This window comes from Scophthalmus maximus, chromosome 7 (genome assembly GCF_022379125.1).
Source record: "Scophthalmus maximus strain ysfricsl-2021 chromosome 7, ASM2237912v1, whole genome shotgun sequence".
NCBI classification, from domain to species: Eukaryota; Metazoa; Chordata; class Actinopteri; order Pleuronectiformes; family Scophthalmidae; genus Scophthalmus; species Scophthalmus maximus.
Genome location: NC_061521.1, coordinates 13,221,547 through 13,248,742, shown reverse-complemented (window position 1 = coordinate 13,248,742; position 27,196 = coordinate 13,221,547). Strand labels below are relative to the sequence as shown.

Below are 27,196 nucleotides of genomic sequence, written 5' to 3'. Positions count from 1 at the left end.
TCTAGATTACATTCATCATTTTGCCATTTTTATGCAGTCTGATTTTGCTTTTTCTTCATTTCACAGGCCATGCAATGGCAGCACACAAACATCAGCATTTGAATTAGCTTCTTTTGTGTCCATCATAAAAAATACAAGTACACGTGTGTGTGTGTGTTCATTTTTTCTCTTTTCTGCTGTGGAAGCACTTCAGTCATCCATACTGCATAACAGCCATGCCAGGTTCGTGATGAATGTAAGAACAGGTGTGTGTATGTGTGTGTGTGTGTGTGTGTGCGTGTGAGTGTGCTCGCTCGGTGCACAGGCCCACATGTTAAGGAAAACTACAGGTTGTAATGTTACAACTGTTTGCCTGCTTCCTTCTCTTCCTTTGTTTAATGTGGGCTCTCATTACCACGTGGTGGTAACAGATTGTTTGAACTGGAGAGAAAAGCCATTCGGAGCTAATTAAGCAGCCATCCCGGCTCTATTCACCGGCAGAGGACCGGGGAGCACGGGCATTTGTCAGCGCTCGACCCCGCGTGGTATTGATTGACAACGCTGCTGCGCGGATGACAGGCCCGACGCCGCTGGGCCAATGGGAAGCCGGGGAGTAAGTGCGCCGCGCCGCCATTGGACGGGAGGGCCTTAAAGCCGCAGCGGAGTCCCACGTGGGGGCAGAGTCGAACCTTCACAACAAGGCGGGGAGAGAGGCAGCGCTCAGACATGGATGATGTTCATATCAGACAAAGGCAATCACCCCCCCCCCTCTCCCCTCTCCCCGCAGAACAACCAGCACCTCTGTCGCTGATGGGTAGGCGCGCGGGTGTTGTTGTGCAAGAATCACGAGAAAGTAAAAAAAAAAAAAAAGAAGAAAGAAAGAAATGTGTCGAGTCGCCCGCGTCTCTCAGCGTGGAGGGGGTCGTCGATCGATTGGTCGGCGTCGTGTCCTTCACGGTGTTCTGTGTGCGCGTCGGGGGAAGTGAAACCCGAACATTAGTGGTTACTTTAGATATTTCACACCAAGGTCACATTTTATAAGATCGTTACACAAACGACCATCCCCGTTTCCTTGTATGGGGATACACGTTGTAGAATGCTTGTTGCACCGTGCACGCACACACACACACACCCACACACACACACACACCCCTCCCCGTCCCGCTGGCGGTGGTCTCACCCCCAAAAAATCATCAACTTTATATGGGCGGCCAAACAAAAAAAAATCATCAAACACGCTAAAGAAGCGCGGATGTGGAATTTGTGCTGCCTCCGTCACATTTGGACATCACCGCCGGCACATCAGTGCGTGCTGTTGTTGAACACGGTGGGACGGACGGATGATGCCTGGTGGATCCGCGGGGATGATGTCATGGCCCTCCTCGCGCCCCACGTGGGGCCCGTCGCTCTCCGATAGGCAGACGTGACCGTATTCCCTCCGAGCAAATCCGATTGGACAGATCGGCGCTTTCACGGCAGTTCAGCCCTGCTGCCTGTGTGTGGCAACCGGGGCACAGCCGGACAACAGGGGGAAACGCGAGATCGTGGACAGGACCGCGTTACGCCGTTAAAGAATCTGCAGCCCGCTCGTGTCGGAAGACAGATTTTGGAGGCATTTTTGTCTTGAATATATTCGCGTTGTCCTTGTTCTCTTCGGGGGATTATCCGGCTACGAGAGGCGCACACTCCCCGGAGCTCCGCGGCGGAGAATAAAGTAGTTTTATTCGAGCACGACCGCGCCAACGGTTTTTTCTCCCTCCCAACTGCTCCCCCGGTCCGGCCGGTGCTCCGGAGAGAGGGAGAGAGAGAGAGAGAGAAGGAGAGAGGATGCTGGTCGAGCTCCGCGTCCACCGCGCTCACCCGAGGACGGATTAAATGCAGGGGCTTGTTTCTTCTTCTGCTTCGCCAGGAACAAAAAGTCGGACGGACGGTTAGCACGCACGGGGTATGTAGCTGTTGGTTTCTTTTTCCGGGTTGTTTCTTTTTCCCCCCTCTCGAGGGAGGGAGCGCGTTCGCTCCACGGTGAACCGCTTCCATCGCGTTCCTCGGAGTCGGGCAGGAGCCGGGAGCCGTCGGCCCTCCTGCGGACGACCGGGGGGGGGGGGGGGGGGGTCCTCTGACCAAACATTTGAATTCTACGGCGAGAAGTGCGAGTCTTTTTTTTTTATGTGATCCGTGTCGCGTTTGCGCCATTTTTAAATTGTAAATAGCGATTTTATTGTTGGTTTGTTTTTGTGTCAGGACTTTATCGTTGAACACTGACCGACTAAGGTCATCGAGAAGACTCAAGTGCGCCCGAGTTGGGCGCTGCTTCTGTCTTTTTCTTCCCCGAAGGTCGTGTAGTAACTGGGACTCGGACCTCTCACCACGTGAACTGTATTGTGTTGTAGATTAACCCGCGTCGTTTTCCCAACACAGGATCGCCCCCCCCCCCCCCCTCTCCCCCCTCCCCACCCCCACCCCCCGTGTTGAGGCCGGCGCGGCCGTGAGCACGTTCGGACCGCGGAACAGGAACCTGCACACTGGGGAGATAAACAAAGGATCGTTTTCAAGATGTATCCACAGGGCCGACATCCGGTAAGAGAGCGCTCCCCTACACTTAACCATGGCGTACATGTTTATCTGACAACACCGACACGGTTCCTGACTGTGCCGGTTCCATCTGACTCTGCCCCCCCCCCCCCCCCCCCCCCCCCATGCAGCTCATCAAATTTCTATATGCTTATATTATGATGCGTTTATGCTACATCAGTACACGCACTTAGTGGTAAATGGATGCAGATGGTTTGCATGCCTGGAGATATTTACTCAGCCATGCACTAACACATGACTCTGCTGAACGTGGAGACAGGTGGTGGTTTTAATTTAAAAAAAAAAAAAATGTTTTAACTGGATTTCATTTTTTTAGTGTGAAAGCCTTGTTTGTGTCATCTTCTTAGCTTCTTAAGTGTGAGGCAGACCAGTGTGGCCGTGTCTTATTCACTGCAGAGGAGATGTGACCCTGAAAGTATATGCGAAAACTATTCAGCTCCCTTCAGCAGCATGGGATATGATGATGATGATGATGATGATCCTTCTACTGTGACTTGACTGATCTGATGTGATTTTTTTAAATTATTATTATTATATATATATTTTTAAATTCCTCTTTCAGCCTCCTCATCAGCCCGGCCAGCCTGGCTTCAAATTCACCGTAGCAGAGTCTTGTGACAGGATTAAAGATGAATTTCAGTTCCTGCAAGCCCAATATCACAGGTAATGATCACAGAGAAAGATGTGCTCCGTGTTGAATATTAAAGGGTGATACTTGGTAGTTGACTTCTGCAGGAATGGGGGTGAAAAAAAAGGCATTTTCTGCTTCCATACACTGTTGTCAGGTGGTAAAGTGCGCGTGTGTGTGTATGTGTGTGTTATCAGGGTGATAGAGAAGACTGAAATTGACACTTTGTCTTCTATTTTAGTCTTAAGGTGGAGTATGACAAACTGGCCAATGAGAAGACGGAGATGCAACGCCACTATGTCATGGTAAGATTATGTTACAATGGGGAGCAATTATGGCTCCAAATTGCAAGGCTTGTTGAAGATCTAGTTGGGGTGGAGTGAGACAGGCTATTGTGATCACCTGTGTGGTGGTTAGGGCGGGTTGAGTGTCAGGTACAGGCCTGTGAGAGCCCCCAGGGGGTTGGATGTAGCTGGTTGTTACGGAGGAGCTCTTCCTGACAGGCAGACAGGCGGCCGTGGGCTGAGGCTCCATTATAGCGCGCCCCTGATCTCCAAGGGTCGACTGCAGGGTTGCCCTCTGTGTGTGCTGATCTGATTATTCTCCTAGGAGACACGCTCAGACATATGCATGGCCATAAATTAAGTTTGAGCCAATGGTGGTGGGCCAGAGCAGTGTGTGGGAAAAATGCACCACGGCAAACAAAATGGAGGACGTGTAACATGCTGCAGTTTATTTTGCCTTAAGTCGATCTCGGTTTCTGTGGAGAACTTAATTATCATCCTTTAATTTGTCAACTGTTTAGAAAAACATAGGCGTGCCCATGATGCAGGAATTCAGTTCAGACGTGACGCAGGAGGTTGTTCAGTGGCAGCGCTCTCTGTTGTCCCCGGTAAACACACCGGGGATGACTTAAACCAATACACGCAGGCTTAAGTTAAACATTCTTTTCACAGGAAAACAACATGTCAGCCTGACAGGGAGGAGGTTAGGTAAACATGTAGGAAAGTATCCCACAGCCAGCACAGGGTGTCAGGTTACGCCACGGCTGTGAGGCTCTGATCTCAGACAGAATGGCTCTCTTGTTTGAGAGTAATTTTCGAAGAAGCTAATGGACTGAATAATGCATTGGCCTCATCAAATAGACGCTGACTGGAAAGCCATTTCTGCCCTCGCTGCCACTTGTGGGCTCCACGGATTACATTTCAGCCAGACAGACTGACCTGGCTCGAAATATCAAGTGTTGAACAATCGTGTTACGCTAAGTAAACAGACATCCTGGAGATCTGAGAGCTTAAGATGGTGATCAATAAATCTAACCCTTTCTTCTCTGTGCCCACACTATTTACAAAAAAAAGATTTATTGGATATTCGCTGTCAGCTGCTCAAAGGATCCCTGTTTTGTCTGATAGTAATTTATCACATTTCATCACAGAGCTGGATTGTGTTTGCGTTTCAATCATAATGTTCAAAACCATTCGATGATGTAATCAGTATAGTGATCAATGAAAGTATTGAATTGTGGTGTGACTATTTTGAAATCATATTCCTTGAAAATAAAAACTTCTATAAGAATCTTTATATGTATAGAAAAGAAAAAGCAATCTGATTGTGAATGACATTATGACTTTGTTAATCTCAATTAAATATTTTGCTTTCGTTTCAGTATTATGAGATGTCCTATGGGCTGAACATAGAGATGCACAAACAGGTACGTACCATCATGTTCCTCATATTTTTCAGCTCAGTGGTTTTCCCCGGTGTCAGGGGATGTCAGACCCAGGGGGAGCTGCTTACAGGCCGTGAACTGAACTAATCCGAGTATTGGTAATGTAAGGTTGTAAACAAGTGGATGTGCTGCAAACAAACAAGGCAGTTTTACCACTTGTGTATTTGCTCAGACCTTTTTCCTTTTTCCTTTCAAAAATTTGCAAGTAAAGACAGGATTTGTCTTAGCCTTTTGATAAGATTAAAGGTAGACTTTGGGCTCGGCCTTTGACTTAGTGATTAAAAGGAGAGGACTGCTGATAGGTCACCTTTTTAAAATGAACTGTAATTACAAGAGGGGGGCAAAAGTCCCTCTGTCCCTTATTGTGCCCTTATCTTCATCAAAAGATCCTATCCGGGAGGATTGCTCCACAGATCAATCACACCGATGCTTGCAGAGATAAAGATTGCATGAATGAGTAATCCTGAGATTCCCATGCACGCTGCTCTTAAACCAGCGAGACTGTCCCCTTCTCCAATGACAGCCTGGATTGGTAAACTACAGCAGTGGGGGCATGGTAGATTGGTGTGGGGTGGGTGATCCATCAGTGTCTGGGCCCTGTGTCACACTGCCACATGTCTGTCAGGGCTCTGGCTGCTCTGATAGCTTCTGTCAGGCACTTATCGCCAACCAGAGGGGAGAGGAGGGGGATGGGAGCCGGAGACAAGTTGGAGAAGAGAGCTGGGGGAAGGGCAACAGCCCAGCTCTGTGTAAACAGGTTAATCGACTGATCCATTTTAGCGCCTGACTTTTATCAGGAACCTCAACAGAGCTGATGGAAGCGCTTGAATAATTCATCAGTGGGGCCCTAACCTGCTGAACGTAGTGTTTGTGAGCAAACAGTATGGGCCCGTCCGTGCTGCTCCCCCAGCTTAAGGCTCGACCAGGGGGAGGAGGAGAAGATGGGGAGTGTTTAACATACAGGGCGAGGATAGATTATAGGATGCACATAGGCATATTATTTTCCTGCCAGGTTATTTATTCCTTAGTGAGAAAATCCATTCCTCTAACTGTGCCTTTTTCATTACTGTGCAGGGACATAATTCAGATTTCAGAATGCACACAGCAACACAGCTCGGGTGGACTGATGTGGCAGTGTTATCGGATCCCTGTCTATCAGGCGTGACAGTATGTGGATGCAAACGGCTAATTTCTGCTGTGTGATGTCAGACAGTAATTGCCATCATCTGGTGCTTGTTTCCAAGAACTGCACAGGGTTTATGGGCTTGGGTGTTGTTGCGGCTCAGTCAGATTTGGCCGTTACCTGTAGTCCAAACACAGACATGAGAGCCATGGCTGTGGGAAGCATTTGGTAAGTAGCAAGCTATCTGCTGTACCCGGGGTCAAAGCAAATAGGGTCAGACAGCGGACTGCCAGCAGTGCTCGAACAAAAGAGGCATGCAGTGAAAAGTGAATAGAGAAACGCAGTCTGTCACGTGGGACTGCACTGGTGTTTTAATAATTACAGGTTCTGAACTGTTGGGTTTCAGGCCTGCTTATATAAACACAAAGGTATTATATTTTAAGATGTGGCATAGTGAAGAAGCTTATGGTTTTAATGCTGTTTTTGTTCGTTTATTGTTTTCGCATTGAAGTCATCTTTTGGCCAAGAAAATTGCTTGCTGAAGCCCATGAGGTTAATCATAGTAATGACTCATGCATCCATTTAGACAGGCTTTTGGCTCGCCTGAGATCAATACTGATAACTTCAAATGCCAAGTAGGAATTTATTCTGGAATTGCTTCACATCAAGAACAAATCTCGGGCCTTTTCAACATATCAGTTTAGTGGAAACACGCGTCATTTTCGAGCTTAGACAAGCCGCTAGTGAAGTACTAGTCCTAATTTTCATCCTGCTATAGAATCAGGAAATGGGCGATGCCATCATCTTGGACAAATTGGAGGCCCTCTAAATATGACCAGTCAAGTATTGTTTGTATATGGATCATGTGACCAGACCCACCAGTTGTTTTCCCTCTGTATTTAATACTCATTAGTGTCTCAACTCCATTTTGCCACTGCTGATAGCAACAGGCGAATGCCTTTCTGCACAACACTGACAAGCCAGCCTGAGAGTGCTCTTAAAGTGGTGCTACACAGGTCCGAGTACCTGTAATTGTGTAGCAGCAGCGCAAAGCTGGCCTCTCAAGGGCCGAGCTGTCATCTACTTAAAGTGGCAACAGCCCCATTTTTATCTGCCAGTGGAACAAAAAAAAATTCCTCCCGGCACTGCACTATATCTATTTTGACAGCAGTGGTGAGCTGAGTTGATGCCTTTTCCATGTATTTACATGTTGAGTTGTGAGACTGTAGAAGCTGCCAGTTGTTTAGGGCACAGTGTATCAGCCACCTCCTGACCTCTCCCAGCCAGCTGTCACCATGACACTAAGCTACTGAGGAATGGACTGTTCGCCCAAGGCCTTTTCACAAATCCTGTCAAATGTTCTACTGCTATTGACATGGCTTATCTCAACAAACATGGATTATACGGGCTCTGTAGCTTTTCAACTATTTCTGAGGGCGTTCTTGAGCTCTTGCTAGAGCACTTACTACATTGCATTAATACTAATGCCCATAAAACCTTTATCTAACCCTCTCAATGCTTCATTGGTTGTAGGTCACATTTATTGTGTCAGAGGAGGCTAGAGTTCATCGTCTCTCTTATCTGCAGACAGTAATCAATTTATAATCAGTGCTATCTCTTGCACTGTTGTACTTTCCATAACACATGCTACCACATATTTGTTTCACATTATTACCTCTGATCCCAGGCTTTACTTTGTTTCATCTGATATTTCAAATTTAGCTTGTTGTTTGTCCTGCTGGCTCGCTTGGCTAAGTGGCTATCCACGTTGCAGCTTGGGTCAGCAGGTCTCGTTCTGTTGGACATTACTCTCCAATCTCTCTGGCTCTGCTCAGAGGTAATACGTCTGGCTGCCAAAACTGCCTGGCATTTCTGCCATGTGTAATAAATAAGCTGGCAGTCTGCAAATTACATTGTGTGTGCTGCTCCGAATGAAAAATCGGAGAAAATCCCTGTGATGTGTTTGTGTTCCGCAGTGGCCCTGGGTTGAACTGCAACTCATAAATTCCATAGATGATGTAGCTTTGGCACTGTTATTTTTCTTCTCTCAGTGCTGAGCTTGAACCTGAGAGTCTCGTCTCCCAACCCTGGAAGGAGGAGGAAGCGGAGCAAGCTGGCTGTGCAGTGTTTTTACAGGGGAGGGGGGGGATCACACCCCCTTCTGCACACCTCCTCCCATTGCTCTTTTTATTCACCATTCATTTGCTACTTTCATGTGATCGACAGGCCGAAAATTCAATTTAATGACCTGCCTCCAAGCACGTAATATGATTTTAAATCCTGTTACGGTCAAGCAGAGGTTCCATTTGCATAATGATCCCAACGAGATAGGGCTGCAGCCGTTGCCATGGCAGTTGGTAGACAAGCAGAAAAAATGGAAGCTGGGTTGTGTAGATGGATGGGGAGGTTGGGAGGGTGGAGGGCTGGGCAGCTGATTGCACTGAGAAATGGCCCTGGCCTTCAATCTTAGAATGGCTGAGCTCCACCACTGCACTCTTAACATTTACAGGCGGGTAGTTGACTTCTAATGGTATTGATCATAGATCTGAGGTGTGTTACCCTCGAGGTCATTATGGTTTTTAATCTTTGCTCAATCTGCAGTTCCAACCCATAATGTAAATTGCCTTCACTGTCACATGTAAGTAAACAGTGCTGTCTGATTAGTGGGCCTCTCTTCCTGGGGTGTGGTTGTGTGGTTAAACTCAGAGGTTAACAACAAGACATCCCAGTTGCAGATTGAGGGGAAGGAGGACAGAGTGGGAGAGGATCCTCTCAACACAGCAGCACTTTGCCTGCTCATATCCGTTTAGCATGGAGTGCTCTCTCAGCACAGCTGTGCTCCATCCCCCTGGGCTCTCCTAATGTTTTAAATATTTCAAATGTCAATATCACGCTGTTTAGAGGATGTTGAGTCAAGCAGTTCTGATTGCCGCAGCAATTGACTTAATCGGTGTAAACATTAGAGGCGGGGTTATATGAAGTCACTGTCTGTGTCATACTTTGCCGTCTCATTTTGATCCTCTTTTTTGTTTTGCAGACGGAGATTGCCAAACGGCTCAACGCAATTTTAGCTCAAATCATGCCTTTCCTGTCTCAAGAGGTGAGTTTTGATCGTGGGTCCTAAACAATGTCACAGTTATCGAGGCTGAAATGCAGTTACTCGTTGTTGCCGCTATTTGAAAGTTACCACTTCAAATAATTGTCAGGTTAAGCAATTCGCAGTAATGCGTGTGGCATTTGCCGCTGCTTTTTAAAATTGCAGCAGCGCTATTGAAATTAAGTGGGGAAGTCACAGATAAGTGAGGTGGGATAAGTGGGTGTGTGATTGATGTCAGCCTGTCCAAATCATCTTTTGTAAATGTCGTCCCACAGCACCAACAGCAAGTTGCTCAGGCAGTGGAGCGGGCTAAGCAGGTGACTATGACTGAGCTGAATGCGATCATCGGGGTACGTGGACTTCCCAATCTGCCTCTCACCGTGTGTATACCCCCTTTTTTTCCTTTATTAGACCTTTGCTAGGGGCAAACCTGCACATAAGATGATCACTAGCTGTAAAAAGTATTTTTCTATCGTTTACATTACATCCATCACTTCTTAATGGAAGTCGTGTGAACTGTTGTTTTAATTTAAACACCACCTGCTAAAGTCATTGTGCAGATTTGCCCTTTCTTGAATCAAATGTGTTCTGTTTTTTGTTGTTATTTTTTGGAATTGTGCCATATTTTTAACCATTAAATTTTCACTATGTACACAACAAGTTTAGCTCTCTAGAGCCGGTGTGTTGTTCCAGCTTTGGTCTCGGTGGCATCTTCACTGCCTTGTTGTGTGTTTATAAATGCGAGCCCCAGAGCTCTTGAGATCCCTTTCGCAGCACGTATCGCTTTAATTGGCTAAGGTTTTAACGAGGAGCCTCATCCCTCACTGCTGACCTGGATAGCTGTGGGAATTAGAGGGCTGAGCGTGAGCAGAACACAGCCAGCACTGCGAGTTCGCTGAGACGGTACAGACAGCAGTCAGCAGTCACAGCGCTGCTGTTTCGCAGCTCTCTCTGCACACCACAGCACTGAGCGCTAATGTATGGCAGTTCATCACTGCTTCAGAATACCACCTGCTCCTCATTGATCAGCAGCAATCGCCCTGGCCTTCTAACAGAGACGTGATTGGTTTCACTCTCAATACAAAGCTCAAGCCATCAGTGATCTTATTACTACAGTTGAATTTTGCAGAGTCTTTAGCATGCATATGAGACCTGCCCAGAAGGCTGACTTGATGACTCCAGGCACATATTGGAATTCAATAGGTGGTGGTGAGCTGTTTTTTTTCTATCTGTTGGACTGAAACAGATGCTTTATTACACTTTCACCAAAGCAGAGCAGCTGCGAGGAGCAGTTGTTCCCTAAGAAAAGCAAATTTGATTTGTGGCACCTTCCTGCGTGTGAGTGTTTTCACATTTGTAACAATATAACACAGGAATATTGCTGCACTCTTGAATTTGTAGCTGTGACCTTGTTCTATTGGTCTTCATCTATAAATCAAAATTAGCAGCATTACATGTCTACATTTTATATAAATATTGGACAGCCAAGAAGGCTGAGCAGTCAATTCCTGATTTCAGTGTATGTGGTCTTATTTGGCACCTGGCCTGACAGTCCAGCCTCCTCCCGAGTCACGCTGGTTACTCATGTCAGAGGAGTTGAAAATGTAGCTACTGTATGTTTTACGAATACCCTTCCATTCGTTATTCATTGAGGAGCTCTGTAGGCATGCCAAAAATCCTCATGCATATTGTAAAGCAAGGTAGGGTGAAAGAGCATGCCAGGCAGACAGGCAGCATCCAGAAGCCAGCTGCATGTCTTATTGATGGGGCTGAGGGCCATTAATAGGATCCAACTAGGGCAGCTGCTTGCGTCGAGGTGAACCTGACTGGTATTGCTTCCTTTTTGACTAGAAAGCACATAAAATATATTCAGATAAGCCCACTGTTCTCCCAGCAAGTGGCCACCTGGATAAACCCACACTGTGGCTTTGTTTGGTGTGAAGCAATGAGTTAAGAAAAAGGTGGCGGGAGAAAGAGAGAGAGAGATGGCATCTAAAGCAGCTATAGCTCTGACAATTTTCTGTCCTCCTTTTCAGCAGCAGCAAGCTGCCTACCCTGCTCTCATGGTCAGTGTTATCCACAAATATCTATGTGTCATTCTGTTGTTAATGGATTTTGTGCACACATCTGGGCTTGAAGTGCTTGTGCATGTTGCATGGCATTTCTCCTGCCCAAGTGCTATGTATATGTATTTCACAATAGTTAGTTTAGAGATTACTGTAATACATTTGCTCATTTCTGCCTTTGTGTGTGGGTTTTTTTCTCCTGTAGCTACACCCAGTGTGAGAGAAAAGGGTCAAAGAGTAGGTCTTTATCTTGAAATATTAAATTAGAGGAAATAGGCCAGACTCCTTTCTTTATTTATTATTGTCTTCATTTATGGCCCTCTAATGAGGGCTCTTGCTGATCAACCATGCATATTACCCATCAGTGGCTCATTAAACACAATGAGCAAGGATGGCTCTCCCCTGCCAATGAACTGGCTCCTTAATTTCCCTCATGGACACAATATTATAACACACTCACTTTCTCGCTTGCTCGCCATTCTCTCTTTCTCTCTCTCTCTCTTACCCTCTCTGCCCTGGGTATATTTTGTAATTGGATTGACATCTGTCCTATGGAGCAAAGGACAAGGTTACAAGTTTTAAAAAAAACTTACTGTTTTCCAATCTAGTCCTCTCTTCCCCCACAGGGCAGGGGATGCAGAAAGCAAGAAGCAATTAAAAACGGCCTCCAGATATGACTTAATACATATTTGACATATTACAATAGTATGTGCTGGCCCCTGGTTGAAAATCTGTATTAAAAAGTGAATTTAAAAGACCTTCCCACAGAGTGTAATTTTAACTATATGTTGGGCGCAGCCAACCCGTTGTTGCACCACTGTCTTGTAAATTAAAAATTGCCTAATATTCCTGAAATGGCAATAAATGGTCACTGATGGAAGTATGTCTTGTAAAAGACAGGAGGTGCATGCTGTAACAGCAGCTGAATTATTCAGCTGGCTTGTAGACGAGTAATAAATTGCGGATGTTTTTATTGGTGTCTCAGCTAAGTATTATTTAACCTTGCTTTAAACTGCTTACTTCCCTGCTGAGTGCCTTTTAACTCCCATCCATTTCCCCATGCCTTTCAAATATTGATGGTGAATATTGGAGGGTTGAGTGAGTGCCAGCATGGGACCCCAGGACCTGGCTCCCGGAGCAGCCTTCTAGACGCGCACACACAAACACACGCACACACTCCAACGCTCCGAGTGAGAGCGAAAGAGTGCCAGCTTCTAGCACTTAGTGTTCCCTCAGTCTCTTTAAAGTTTGGGTGTGCAAATGATTCATGTTCTGTTAATCCAGGAATGTGAATATGAGAGGAGTGACTAAATAAGTGTCGGTTGTGTTTTTTGAAGTGTTAAAAAAAACCGGTAGCTGTTTTGCCCACAGGCTGACAGATTCCTACACAGCTTCATGTTCCTTAAGAGGATTGCACAACTCACTGATGGCATAGGAGTGAGGAGTGCTGTGGTGCTGCAGTAGGAAATGCACGATTGAAATATTTCCTCTGTGTGGAGCGTTGGTTGAATCAGACTTTGCTCTTTGTTATAAATGTAGACTGAATCAAACATTTCCATCATATTTTTTTTTGACTCCTCATGCACTGTGTGACTTGAGTGTCTCCTGCCCCGTGCCTCATGCGTTAGACATGTTGAGCAGTTGATTGTGAGTCATAACTACTCTCCTCAGCACAGATCTGGGGCTTACGCCACCCTGGCCTGGTATGGAAATAGCAATGAGGGGGATTGCTGTAAGATCCCGACCGTAATAGACGTGTGAATGTGCTAATATCATATGGGGTTTAACTGATCAGCCTCATGTTTAGTGTGCGGTTTCGCCTTGCCTTTTCCCTCTGACCCACTCGTGTCTCTGTATGTCTATTTCCCTGTCTACTTACAGCAGCAGCAGCTTCAGGCGCAGCACCTCTCGCATGCTGCTCACGGGCCTCCGGTCCAGCTGCCACCTCACCCTTCAGGCCTGCAGCCGCCCGGCATCCCCCCTGTGACGGGCGCTGGATCCGGCCTACTGGCACTCGGTGCCCTGGGCAGTCAAGCCCACCTCCCAGTGAAGGATGAGAAAAACCATCATGATCTCGAGCACAGAGGTGATAGTTGAACTCATATGGCATTTGAATGTCCAATTACGCATTAGCCGATTAACGCGTTTGTCAGAGGAATTGACAAGTGTATTCAATTTAACATTATCAAATAGATGGAAAACAATTTAGTGCGCCGCGCTTCTCACTCTATAGAGCGGAATCCTAGGGCTCTTAGGTGAGCAGCACATCCTGTCTGTTCACATTCTGTCTGGGTAATGAGCTGGTACATTCCCAGCCCATGACTGTATAAGCTATTCAACAGCTCTAACACAGGGTGATAAGAGGGGCCATGTGCCCTGCATATGATTCTCACGTTCAACCAGAAGTATCTGTTATGATATGCTAACTGACTTGTGTTTCTCTTTGCTCCACTTGATTTCATCATCACCTCGGCCACCATTGTTATGTCTGCGATACAGAGAACGCGGTAAGTTTCCAAACCCACAATAATTTTTTTGTTTGTTTTTATAATTCACTGTATATACAAACTCGTCTCCATGGCAAATGTCAAGTAAAAAGAATCTTGTTGACAGTGTGCTCCTGTGAATTTCGTGCCATGTCGTAATCTGCTTTCATTAAAATTATTAATTAGAAATGAAGTTTGAAATTTAAGTCCTGTCTGTTTAATCCAGAAAGTAAATGACTGGTATCATGCTGGAGAGATTAGAAGACTCGTAATTTCATCACATTAGAAGAAAGACTTGGACTTCCCCTTCTTAAAGGATTTATTTTATCCCTTCTACTGTCTCCATTGTTTACCAACCCTCTCTTTCTCCTCCTTGGCATGTGATGAATATTTATGAACAAAAATGGAGGATTATTTTGTTTTCTTCCTCTCCACCCTGTCTGGCTGGAACTGCTAAAGCATTTTATTTGAATGGCTGCGATCTCTGATGGCTTGTGATGGGCCGGTGAGATTGTGTTTCTGTAGGCCAGGCGAGCTGAATGGGTGCAGTCATGTCTGAAGAAATGGAACTCCTGGGGCGATTAGCAGGCCTGTTTTGTTTCTGTGCTCTTGTCCCAGGTCATCTGATAGCAGAGTGGTGACTTTGGTTAATGAGTCACGCTAAGCATCTCTTTAAAAGTCAGCCATTATGGAGACAGTGGCCTTTTGCCCAGACTGCTAGTCCATCGGCCATTGTTCACTCCTCTGGGCTGCTGCTGACTTGGTCCATGTCGTTGCTTTGGTCCTCAGAGGAAGGGACAGGGAGAATCAGGAGAACTTGGCAGGTTACAGGCAAATGGCAAACTCCTGTGAAAGCTGCTGGACACCTGCCTAGTTCCTCCCATTCTGCTGGCGTCTGGAGTGAGCTGTCCCAGCTTGTGTGGGCAGGCAGGCTCCATGAAGAAGAAGAAGAAGAAGAAGAAGCAGCAGTCAGTCCCACGCTGCTGTGCCCACTGGCAGGATATAGATTCTCTTTCTTTTTCAGAGCTCAAGGACTGAGCTGACATGGTTCCTAAGCGCGCTGCAGCAATCGATGCCCAATGCCCACAACATAGAGTTCCCCCTTCTCTGTCTCTCCTCCCCTCTCTTTCTCTCTCTCTCACGCTTAGCCTGACTGACTCCGGAGAAAAGGCCCTCTGTTCAGCCACAACACACTGCTCATGTCCCTGTGAGGCTGTTTGTTGTCCGGTTATGAGGAGGAGGGAGCCCAGCTCGGAAAACAAGCTCCCCTCCTTTCACTTCAGATAACGGCCCATTCTGTTTTGTGGCCAGGGACTGGCTTGTGTGTGAGATTGGGCTTGGCTGGTGTCAGGGTACTGTTTGGAGCGGGCCTGCAGCTGCATTTTAAGAGTCTGCGGCATCCATAGTGTTGTGGATGAGGCATTTTTAGTATTTGGATTGGCATAGTGTGTTCTCTGTGAATTTGTAAAGGATGAATGACTCACTACTCTCTTTTTATGATGGAAGACAAAATGGTAATAAAGCGTTTGGTTTTCCCTTCGCAGAATAACTCTGTATCCCCATCAGAAAGCTTACGCACAGCCAGCGAGAAGCACCGCAGCTCCTCTGACTACAGTTTGGACTCCAAGAAACGCAAAGTGGAAGAGAAGGACAGCATGAGCAGATATGTAAGACTTCATCGACATTTTGAGAAATGGGCTTACATATTCCTTTAGCCCTCCTGTAGTCAGACATATTTCAAAGGTTTCATCAAAAAAGTTTTATTGAGGTGACTAATTTGCCAATTAACTTTACAGGACAGTGAAGGGGAGAAAAGTGATGACCTGGTGGTAGATGTCTCTAATGAGGTAAGCAATGCAAGGACATTGTAAATGATATATTGACATGTGGTGTTGTGCGAGATGAAACTGTTACATACGGGGTGAAACTCTATTGCTGCATTTCTCCAGGACCCTGCCACTCCGCGGGCAAGCCCAGCCCACTCCCCACCTGAAAATGGCATTGATAAGCCCCGCCCGCCAAAGAAGGACACACCCAACAGCCCTGCATCAGTGGCGTCTTCTGGAAGCACCCCGTCGTCCAAGGCCAAGGAGCTTAGTCATGTAAGACACCAAGAGAGTTAACAACAAACTAGGACAGAAAGGGGTTTAAATTGCAGAGAGAGCAAAGGGATATGTGCAAATAAATCTGGGACGTTTTCTGCAGTGGATTAGGAACGACTGTCGGTGCTTTAAGTGCATGACTAAACGTCAGGGATAATATTGTCCCGCATCAGGATCAGTCAGGTCTTCTCTGTTAATAGCTCAATGTATTTAACTATTCCAGGATTTTTCCCCCTCTGCCTCACTGAAAGATTAAAGCCAAAGCAGTAAGGGGATAAAAACGGCCCCATCTCCATTGTGGCCATAATAGGTTTTAGAATAAATAGCAGTTTATGGCTCTGCAGGACTATGAGTGTTGTCAGAATTAGATTGGATTAAGTTCAGTTTGCTCTCAAATTGTCTGCACAGTGCCTGGGTTCTGGGATTACGAATGTTCTTGCTCTCTCGTTCCCCTGGCAGAATGACAAATCCTCAACGCCTGGCCTCAAGTCCAACACCCCCACCCCCCGCAACGATGCCCCCACCCCGGGCACCAGCTCCACTCCTGGCCTCAGACCAATCCTGGGCAAACCACCAGGCATGGAGGCTCTCGGTTGGCACTTGTCTCTTTCCTCTATAGCAACTTGGATAATCTTTTTCCATCCTTTTTCAAAAATGCCGTTATGTTAACATACCAATATCCTTCTGTCTTTGTCTGTAGCAGCCCCAGCTTTGCGTACGCCTCTGTCCATAGCAGGCTCTTACCCTACACCCTTTGCCATGATTGGCCATCACGAAATGAATGGAGGCCTGACTAGTCCTGGTGTGTATGCTGGTCTGCACATCTCCCCTCAGATGAGTGCAGCAGCAGCTGCAGCCTATGGACGCTCTCCTATGGTAACACCCTTTCCTGCCCTTTAATTTGCTGTGTTTGGGATCACCTAGGAACATTGCACATAGTTAGAGCACCATGTGGTGCTGTAATGACTGGTCATTAATAGATTGCTCATTCAAATCTTCCTTGTTGTTTTTCAGGGGTTCGATCCTCACAGCCACATGAGAGCTCCAGGCCTTCCAGCCAGCCTCACATCCATTTCTGGCGGAAAACCGTAAGTGTCTCACCAAAGATGTTACACTCATACATTTTTAAACCCAGTATAGATGTGAACGTGGCTCCATCTTCTCCTACAGGGCTTACTCCTTCCACGTCAGTGCAGATGGTCAGATGCAGCCTGTGCCCTTCCCACCTGATGCACTGATTGGCCCTGGTATTCCCCGCCACGCCCGTCAGATCAACACACTGAGCCATGGTGAGGTGGTGTGCGCTGTTACCATTAGCAACCCCACACGCCATGTCTACACTGGTGGCAAAGGCTGTGTCAAAATCTGGGACATAAGCCAACCCGGCAGCAAAAGTCCCGTGTCCCAACTGGACTGTCTGGTGAGGAGCCTGCAGATTCTTAACTTCTTTACAAAATTTCATTTTGCTCATCTGTTTCAAAGGGTTTGAACTGTTTTTTCATAAGGTCATTCCATTAACAATTAGCATTTGCCTGACAGTTTGACAGCAAGTGTACTGGTACTCAAATATAGCTGATGCTGTTATTCAGTATTTGTGTTATATAGAAGAGAGTTTTGGCGCCAACCAAGGAAAAAGTTAAAAAAAAACATCACACATTTCCCCCCAAAATGACACTTGAAATGTTTAACTAACCAAATAAATTTTAAAATACATCAAACTAAAAGCTTGTCCACTCAGTTTAGACCAGGTTTGAGAATACTCTCATCATGACAGAAGGATTTTTATCCTCTTTCCCACCGACTTCTTCCCAAATCTATCTGTAGCTCCACTGCCCTGAACATGTATTGATTTGTTTTTGTCCTCTGTGCAACAGAACAGGGATAACTACATCCGCTCTTGTAAGCTACTGCCTGATGGCCGCACATTGATTGTTGGAGGCGAGGCCAGCACATTGACCATCTGGGATCTGGCCTCTCAAACACCCCGCATCAAGGCTGAGCTCACCTCCTCAGCCCCGGCATGCTACGCCTTGGCCATCAGCCCCGACGCCAAAGTCTGCTTCTCCTGCTGCAGTGATGGAAACATTGCCGTTTGGGACCTGCACAACCAGACTCTTGTTAGGTCGGTAGAAAATACTTGTTCACTCTGTGTGGGCTTTGACCCTCAACAGGTTTGTTACTATGTGAGCGTAATTTTAAAAGGGGTTGTCAATAAATGTTTGTATTCCATGTGACTTTGATTGCAGGCAATTCCAGGGTCATACGGATGGCGCCAGCTGTATTGACATATCCCATGATGGTACTAAGCTGTGGACTGGCGGTCTTGACAACACTGTTCGCTCTTGGGATCTGAGAGAGGGTCGACAGCTGCAACAGCATGATTTCACATCACAGGTATGGCAAAGAAGAAAATCAGCGACATGGAGGAGATGGATAACACACAGACCAACTGTGAGGGGTGGTTGGTTTCCTTTTAGTCGCAGAACTGTCCGTAATTACTGTTCTGCTCTTTCCAGATCTTTTCCTTGGGCTACTGTCCGACAGGAGAGTGGCTTGCTGTGGGCATGGAGAGCAGCAACGTGGAGGTGCTCCACCACTCAAAGCCTGACAAATATCAGCTCCACCTGCACGAGAGCTGTGTCCTCTCTCTTAAGTTCGCCTACTGTGGTATGAACACATGCACATACAATGAAGACTGACTATACTTCACTGCAGAGGGACCTAGCCTGACCTTTAATGACCTTTTATGTAGCACTAAATTGGATGTCTATTGTGCTCTCAAGTTTACAGCAACTCTTCATCCATAGCTATTTATCCTACCACGTCTTAGTTCAAGGAGTCCTGATTGCACTGTTGTTTTCTTTGCAGGTAAATGGTTTGTAAGCACTGGGAAGGACAATCTGTTGAATGCATGGAGGACTCCTTATGGCGCCAGCATATTCCAGGTATGCAGATCAATACGCTCTGTCTGCAGCCAGTCCAAAAGTGTGCACAGTTGTCTCTGAGAGGAAGGGCACAGCGACCGCTGCCTGACAGGACTCTCCTATCAGTGAAAACTGAACCGGAGTTATTGACCTGACAAAGAAGTCTTCTTGAGGGGCATCATGCCAGAACTTGATGTCACTGCAATCTAATCTTGCCCTGTAGTCAGATAATCATCTCCATTTAACTTCAAATGCAGTTGAGCATGTTAACTCTCTACAAACGACTAAAACGTTTTTTCTTCTTTTCTCTCAACAGTCCAAGGAATCCTCATCTGTCCTGAGCTGTGACATCTCGACAGACGACAAGTACATTGTGACAGGCTCTGGTGACAAGAAGGCCACTGTATATGAAGTTATCTACTAGAGCAGACTGCGTTGGATCGGAGCATGTTCATTGTCAGGAACAACAGACTCTACTCCATCTACCTTCCCTCACAAAGACAGCATGGATGTTGCCTGCAGGCCCGGGGAAGATGGGCAGGAGGTTTGGCAGTGCCAGACTGAAACAGACGTTGGTGCTGTTGTGGCCCCGGATGCCGTGTCCTTCGGCTCTGCCCTTCCTCACTCATACAGATTAACACTTGTACAGCGAGTGCAGCTCCCCAAGGCACTAAGAAGAAAATAATGTCTTGCTGTTTTTTCTGTTTGTCGGATATTTCTTTTTTTATTCGTCCTTTTTAATGTGGAGATAAAGTTCCATGACACAACTAGAAGCGGCGCTTCATTTGGAGCTTCTCCTTGGAGGTCCTGTGAAAAGTGTACATAATGGAGTAATAAAAGGCCTTTTATAGATTTATATTTTGGTGTCCAGTTACGCTTGTGATGGTTCTTTCTTGTTCTCTCCGTGATTTTCTGTTCCCTCTGGGGATGGAAATTAGATTAGGACTTTGTAAGAGGATATTCTATTTCAGTTTTTTCCCTCCTCCGCTTTTTTCCCCCACATTTGTTGTCCAGAATGACCTTTTTCGGAAATCTAATTTGGATTTTTTTCTCCCTGACAACGGCTCTTTTTTTCCTTTTTCCCGCTATTTGCTGTAACACAGAACACAGACGTTTGTCCAATGGATTTTAGCAGTGGAGAATTCTGGAAATTTCCTTTTTTTCGGACTGAAAGAAAGAGGAAAATCTGGGTTTCCAGTTACATCTACCCTTTGGCTCTGAAGAGCAGAGCTTCAGCTCTGAATGAAGACCTGTCCCTGAGCACTGGCTAAGCTCTGTAACATTAAAATGGATAATTATCAACTGAAGGACTGATGAGTTTCATGGAGAAGCAGCTGTGACTTGAGTTCAGTCTGGTGACTCAACTATTGTATGAATCTTCATTTTCCACTCAGCAAAGTTGAGGCATCAGTCTATAAGAGTTAATTATTGCCTTTCTCATTTGACTCTGTGTGACTGATGTGCAAGACGTACATGGTTACTCATACAGGTGGCAGACAAAGCCATTACCACATTTGAAACTTTGGGTGTGCGCCGTTTGCTTTCTTCGGTATTTCATAATATTCCACGAGTTTTCTCATAGACAGGATTGCTCTCTGCATAAACACACGTTAGACTGTGTAGCACACGTCTCATCATCCCTAAGGATTGTACAGTTGACAGTTGTTGATGAATCAATAAACTGTTTTTATATAAAATCAACTTGACTGAATTTCTATAGTGCTGCTTGTTTTAAAGTAAGTGTTTGACATTTAGGGAAATATGCTTTTGTATTTTTGTCAAGAGTTGGACAAGAAGATCAATCTCCTGTCTGTAGCAAAAGACAAATATTGCCATATCTTTTTACTATTGTTTATCTTAGCGTGGCATAAAAATTGGAAACAGATGGTTCTGTTCAAATGCAAAATCTACCAAACTGACACTCACTAAACAAAACATTATTTTGTTTGTCAAATCTTTTGTAAATTATTATTACTGAAATCATTTTACCTGACCAACAAATAGTCTAACATGCTGTAAAACCACAATGCATGTTTTTACACTTTGGTTTTTGTTAAACGGACAACAATAATGTTTTAGGGTTGTTGTAGGTTTTGCTATCTTTGGAAAGCTATGCTAGATAACTGTCATCTTTATCTTAATATTTACTATACGGATATGACCGTAGTATTGAGCTTCTAATCTAACTCTTGACAAGAACGCAAATCGCATATTTCCCAAAAGTCAACTTATCATTTAAGTCAGGTGGTTTTAGCTTTGTTGAAGTAGATTGATATTTGTTGTTTAGCTGCAACCTGCAATGGGACAGGGGGAGTAACCCAGCTGAAGCAGCAACAATTGTTGAATGCACCAGTAAATACACGGCATGTATGTTTCTTGGTTTTTCTAATTTTACTGTCTGAAACTAGAAATTGTGTCCTTATAGTCTTCGTGTCCCTGTGCGCTGCAAGTGAGGCCTCTCCCTGGCTCTAGTCTGCATCTGCAGCACATCCAGACTTAAAATGGAAGTCCATCAGTAAATTACTGTAAATGCTTCCAGATAGGAGTTGACAGCTCTCTCAGGAGAATGAGAGGCAGCGGGTTCTGTTTTAGTGAGGTTGCTAGGGACCTCTGTCAGGGCTTTGACTTAAGAAAATCATGGAGCTTTCATTAATATCTGTGGCATCAAGTCTGTACAGCTTTCAAATTCACGATACAGTGCAATGGACAGTGGTCCCTAACATCTATCACCGTATTAAATGCAGTGTTGGCACTGAAAGCAAACAGAGTGATACAATCAGGAAGATATTTTATGCATGGCACTTCAGAAATATGACGCAAACACTGCTCTTGGGTTCTCTTGAAAGGTCTTTTGGTAGTTAAGTACTTTTGGGTAGGATGAGGTGAATGGCCCAGTCCTTCCACTCAGGAGTAAGGCTCTTCTAGTTTTCTGTGTGAAGCTGTGAGCCCTTCATATGGCTGCCTCTTCAGAGATGTTGTTGTTAGATTATAAAAGCAGGGCCGGATGCTTTCAGCATGGAGCCAGCCGCCATGCTCCGCTCTCACAGGCTCATTTGTTAAAGGCTATAGTCTTTTCTTTTCCCACATTGCTGAAGTGTGTACTTCCTGTGTGCATTTGTAGCTTAAGCTCCTCGCTCAAGTAGAATTTTCTTCCTCACTTAATCAAACAGTGGAATATCTGCAGATGAAAGGTTGTACCTCCGAGTGCCTATTGCTGGACACTGAGGGGTCATTGTCTCGCCTTCCACTGATCTACCTCTCAATAGAGGGCTTTCAACAGGTTCTCATGCATAAGCCCATGCTGCCCTGTTCTATTTAGAGGAGGACTACAGTGAGGGCTACAAAACTAGAGTGGCCTAAGTGTTTGACAGCAGCTCTAAACATAAGAGCATAGTCCAATTCTCTACTTCTGCTCTAATTGTCAGAGCCCAGAACCTTCAGAAAATGAAAAATGGGTCTGTATTGCCAATATGTGGGCTTTCACATGCAAACTACTGTGTGAATGTTTTTTTGTTTTTTGTTGCTGTTGTTTTCAGTTTTAGCTGCCAGCCATTGATCACAGTCCACCAGAAATCTGGCTGCTTCTTTTAGCTGGCATTCTGTTTTCCGCCCTCCCCCCATCCATCACACTGAGAATCAGGTTTTGTTTTTTTTCCCAACAGAGAGGGACTGGCACCGTGCTGAAATGCAGAATAATAATCCCCTAATCACCTGAGTATTGCCAGTCCTAGGTTTTATCTGCAATGGATGTGAAAGCCCCCGGTGCCTAGTGATTACAGCATTTGATCTGGGTAATAATGTCTTCACTGTTGCCCTGCCTAGGGCCCGAAGGCAGTGCCGCTCTAATCCACAGTGCATTCTAGTGGAATCGCATTACACAAAGACCACCAGGGTTCTCCTCTAGAGGGGAGGGGTGGAGGTGGGGGGTTAAAGGAGGAGGTTGCCATGGAAACAAGCCTCTCTCTCTCTCTCTCTCTCTCTCTCTCTCTCTTGCTCTCCCTCTGTGCATCTCTCTCTCTCGCGCACACACACACACACCCCACCTCTCTTGGGATAGATAAGCAAAGACAGGTTCTATGTTTACTTTCCATGGGCCCTCCAATCCCCGAGCAGGCTGAGCCCTGATAACACAAGGCCTGTATAGCCACCGACCACTGACAGCAGATAAGCACCCCAGCAGAGCAGGGCAGGCATCACCCTCCAACCAGGATGAACAAACCTGGGAGACCCGGATTCATTTGGATTAGGCTGGATTGCTGCTGCCGCCGCTGCTGTTTCGCCGCCGCTGCTGTGTTGAACTTGATGTTGCACTTCACCATGTGGAGTCTCAGGGCTTAGTCAGAGGACACGGCCACAGTAATGGACTGGATGCTATTTTAGATATTGAGGTCAAGGGTCTGTCTGGACTGGGTAGGTTTTTTCGTCACCACAGCTGGAGGTCTGTGAAGCTTGAAACACAAAATTCCTCCATGTGTCCAGAGGAGCAGAGAACCACACATTATCACAAAGTTGTTTCACCATCTTCTCACATCTGCCCTGTTAGTAATGGTTGTTTTCCACTGGAAGGCCGGATAACTGTTGGGACATTCCTTTGTATTCGTTCCAAGTATCCAGTAATATCCAGTAATTCAATACCCAGAGTAATTAGATTTGTATGATACTAATGCCCCGAGAAGGAAACAACATGGTCTTTGATGTTGACATCAAGACGACTACAAGTACTTCTTTATCGTGTGCATTATGCTAACATACTAATTATATTTCCACACACATTCTTTGATTAGGGCACAGCTGGAGGTGTATAAGCAACATGACTAATTACAGAGGAAATGGTGGTATCGAGGTAAAGTTGTGGGAGCTTGATTTCCCTTTGGCCCCTTCTTTAGCCTGTGTTTACCTCAAAGATATCCTTTAGTTGTTATAAAGTCGATTAACAGCATGCTCATGTACCATTAAGTAAGAAAGGGGAGTTTTCCCACTTAATATCAAGGGTTTGCAGGTCTATGTTTCCCAATCTCTTCTGTTTTTGTCAATAATTATTATCATAAATAGTTAAGGCCCAAAATATTACTGCTTCACTTCTTCAACTTCGGAGACAGGGTCATACAGTATAGTCTGCAAATGCAGCCATATAGTCTCTATTAATGTAATTATCACTCCATTGGCTCAAGATCATTTCATTGGCAAGACACAGTCTTATCAGATGAATCCAACACAAATGCATGAGCTGCATGTTTTTCTGTCCCAGTACAGTTGTGCACCTGGCAGCTCTTCCTCCTCTTCTGCCAACTTTAAAAAAAAAAAAAAACGAGCAACCAAACCGAAGAGATTGTAATAACAACAGTGTTGTTTATTAGATACGTCTTGCAAATGAATAAGCCGCAACACATGTCCCAGCTATGGGTTAGCCGTGTCGTGCTAACTGTTAGCTACCTCTCCCCTGCGTGCTGGCTCGACGCCGGAAGTAGTTTTAAATAGCTTTACTTTGACTCAGTTACTCCACACAAGTGACCACACATGAGCAGCAGAGTGTCTTTTATCGTGGGGAATATTTGAAATACTTCCTGCGGAGGTCTGAGTTGTTTCTCCCCCCCACTACAACGCGCCCTGCCTCCGGATACACCGAGACCTGGTTAGCTAACCAGGGCTGCTGCCCCGCCGAGGAGGAGGAGCAGCGCGTGTCCGACGTGTCACACCTTCCCGTCGAGCCTGCAGCAGGTGAGAGCTGTTTGATTTCATCTCATGTGACAGCAGCAGCTCCACGTGCAATTTTAACCCAACTGAAAATATCCAGACTCGTGTCAAATCAACAACCGAATCGAGCTAACTCACTTAGCTCAATCAGCAGGAAGACGAGGCCCAATGACAGATGATTGATGGTCGTCGAGTCCGACGATCCTCATCACAAAAGCAGATGTTGGCAGGTTTTTTCCAAGTTTCTCACCACGTGTTAAATGGCGTTGGTCTTTATCAAGTGGCTTAATAACTAAGAAAGTTCAGCACACCGTCTTTAAATTTGTTCCCCCTGTGTTGGAAAAAAAACATCACGTGACTCAACATTGTAACCAATTTTCAGCAAAATTGATTTCAACTGATTTTCACCGAACACAATCTGAACACGACCTGTCGCAGTGTGTCTGATCCAGTGCAGATAAGGGCCCGCTGCTGACTGCACTTGGCTGCAAACAGTTGTGTAACCAGCCCTCACAAATGAAACAGACTCGACCATGTCAGGACCATGTCAGTGTAACGTGATGCAGCTTCACAACAGCAGAGTATTACTACAGAATTTAGGATTAGTGATACCTTGGTGTCCCTATTAAACTGAGTTTTGTTCTGAGAAGCTCGACAGAAACTGAAGGACACAAGTTGACTGATTAATATGTCTGTTTGATCTTCATTACACAATATCCTAATTGTAATGTCTCACTCATTTCTGTCCTGTGCTGCCTGCGCAATTGATCGGCTTGTGTGATGGGGAAACGGACATGTTTTTATCCATTACCTGGGCAAATGTAAATGTCTCATATTTACCTGTTTCGTTGGTCTCGTCCCGCTGTAGTGATCACTGGAGTGGATGCGGAGAGCAGCGCACACTCCGAATGGCCCATGCTTTCATCACAAGATCGCACACGCCCTTGTCTCTTGGCTTTTTGGGAAGCTCTTAAACATGTAAGTCATGAAATGGCGTCACGCTCTGTGCTGGAGAGAGCTCAGTCCGTCCATACACGCTGTTGTGACGCCTCAAGTGTTATTCTCTGCTACAAATTGACGTGTTTGCCTTCATTCCGTGGAGAGGACAGGAACACCTACTGAGCCTCAATGAAACCCTTCAAAAAATATATTTAAAGTTTCAGGTTTAGGTCTGGTGGATTCTATAATGAATATAATTTTTTTTAAATCTTAGATTAATATGCTAATTATTTTCTTGATTGACCTGTTTAGTCTATACATGTCTGAAAAAAGGCCTGTTACAATTCCCTCCAGCTCAGTGTGATGCATTCAGATCATATTGATTTTTCTTGTCATATACGATGAAGAAAAACATCAACTCCTCACATTTGATGAGGTGGAACCAAGGGGCGTTTGACATTTTTCAGTTGATTTGTTAATAAATTAATTGGCTGTTGCAGCACTAATATTGCTGAAATGTCCTTTTCTCTCCTTAGTGGTAAGGATAATTATGAGTAAAACCTCAACCTCAACCTACTGTACTGAAAAAAATACATTTAAATGGCAATTTTTACACCAGGCTTATGATATTTATTTGAAAGTGTGAGGGAAACTGGATTTACTTGCCCCTGCTTCCGGTCCCTGGTGGCTTTTTCCTGGTAAAACACTTTATTTCTATTCCTGTTTGCTTCATTGAAGCATCTGTCATTCCTAGTGCTCCCACTGTGCCTGACAAAAGCAGAGCCATGTTAGATTGAAAAGACAGAGGGGCAATCTCTCAAATGGATCTCTTTTTCGAAAATATATTATGACATAATCATGTTTTCTCCCTAAAAGCCCAGGGGAGGCCTGTCTGTCAAATTGCAGTCCTCTCTCGGCTGCCCGGCCTGAACAGAAACAGCAGTTGTGTGTTAATAGAACCCAGAGGCACTCTGAAACCTTACCCATTCTGCTTTATGCTCTCAGCCAGGAGATTAAAGTCAGGGAAACATTACAGGAGGCTGGATAATTGCCCCTGTGTCTCCAGCAGACAAAAGGCAACGCTCTGGCAATTCCCTTGGTAAATTGTCAAGAGAGGCTCAAGGATCCTTCAAGGCTGCACCAAATTGTACAGTGCTGTCTAACAAACTACCAATCTCTGGATATTATGAGGCTTCCCTATATCCTCGGCCATAATGACAGCTTGCACTGCTTTAATGGAGTGCAGGCACAAGATAGCTTTTGTGAGCACACTTCCAATAGAAAGATTACTACCTTGGTTCCCAGTCTGTGCTTTTCATTTTATTCTTTTTGTTCCCATTTGTGTTTTGATTTATTCTGCTATCGTTTTTATTTCTGTTTTTTATTCAGAGCTAAGTGCTGGCCGCTGCCACTAACAGATGATTGCAACCTTTACTCCTGAGGGCCACTTGATCCCACGACAGGGGGAAAAAAAAATCTGCAAGCAGTTAATGAGTTGCCATCCATGCCTAGTGTTAAGGGTGTCTGCAAATTAACAGAGGCTTTTGTCAGGGCTCTCCTTTGCTCTCTCGCTCTTTGCTGCTCTTGCCACCACTTTCTCTCTCATTCTCCTGCCCCCACCCGACCCCCCACCCCCCCAATCTCATGCTGCCTCCTGCCCTTCAATTTTCTCCCTCTACCTGCCTGCTTCACGCTCCAGTAGCCCTGTGGCGGGAGCAGCACTGTCTGGCTTTGGCTCTGAGCAGCACTCATTGTCAGTGCAGTTCATGTTTACAATTAGCCATTTAATGAGAACAAAAGAAATTAATTGGTGGTTCAAGCCTAATGAGACGTCTGT

General features: G+C 45.5%; 2 protein-coding genes across 8 annotated transcripts in view; both read left to right on the top strand.

The window, feature by feature from the left end:
* The first annotated feature begins 1,339 nt into the window (after nucleotides 1-1,339).
* Nucleotides 1,340-20,427, top strand: tle3a (TLE family member 3, transcriptional corepressor a). 6 transcript variants are annotated; one of them, XM_035641673.2, is made up of 22 exons: nucleotides 1,340-1,924; nucleotides 2,398-2,556; nucleotides 3,134-3,234; nucleotides 3,441-3,504; nucleotides 4,866-4,910; nucleotides 9,089-9,151; nucleotides 9,424-9,498; nucleotides 11,188-11,214; nucleotides 13,096-13,300; nucleotides 13,714-13,721; nucleotides 15,245-15,367; nucleotides 15,497-15,547; nucleotides 15,650-15,802; nucleotides 16,262-16,394; nucleotides 16,503-16,678; nucleotides 16,817-16,890; nucleotides 16,973-17,222; nucleotides 17,677-17,924; nucleotides 18,049-18,196; nucleotides 18,319-18,469; nucleotides 18,671-18,747; nucleotides 19,043-20,427. In XM_035641673.2, the coding sequence occupies exons 2-22, from the start codon at nucleotides 2,533-2,535 to the stop codon at nucleotides 19,148-19,150; spliced, it is 2,304 nt and encodes a 767-aa protein (XP_035497566.1). In that variant the 5' UTR covers nucleotides 1,340-1,924; nucleotides 2,398-2,532; the 3' UTR covers nucleotides 19,151-20,427. The 6 variants fall into 6 exon arrangements, with proteins under 6 accessions (XP_035497566.1, XP_035497565.1, XP_035497563.1 ...); XM_035641672.2 differs by having other exon boundaries at nucleotides 11,185-11,214; XM_035641670.2 differs by having other exon boundaries at nucleotides 9,424-9,528.
* A 3,566-nt stretch (nucleotides 20,428-23,993) lies between these two features.
* Nucleotides 23,994-27,196, top strand: part of ddb2 (damage-specific DNA binding protein 2) — a 63,650-nt gene continuing 60,447 nt past the window's right edge. For both annotated transcript variants that reach the window (XM_047333342.1, XM_047333341.1), the window contains exons 1-2: nucleotides 23,994-24,444; nucleotides 25,289-25,398. The gene's annotated coding sequence lies outside the window, so the exon portion shown is untranslated. The remainder of the gene's footprint in view (nucleotides 24,445-25,288; nucleotides 25,399-27,196) is intronic.

Bases quoted from the DNA above. Each gene is read 5' to 3' on its own strand.
- tle3a (XM_035641669.2), top strand. From the start codon at position 2,533: ATGTATCCACAGGGCCGACATCCG. The intron at 4,911-9,088 runs GTACGTACCATC...TTTGTTTTGCAG, and splicing joins ACATAGAGATGCACAAACAG to ACGGAGATTGCCAAACGGCT. The intron at 15,548-15,649 runs GTAAGCAATGCA...GCATTTCTCCAG, and splicing joins TGGTAGATGTCTCTAATGAG to GACCCTGCCACTCCGCGGGC.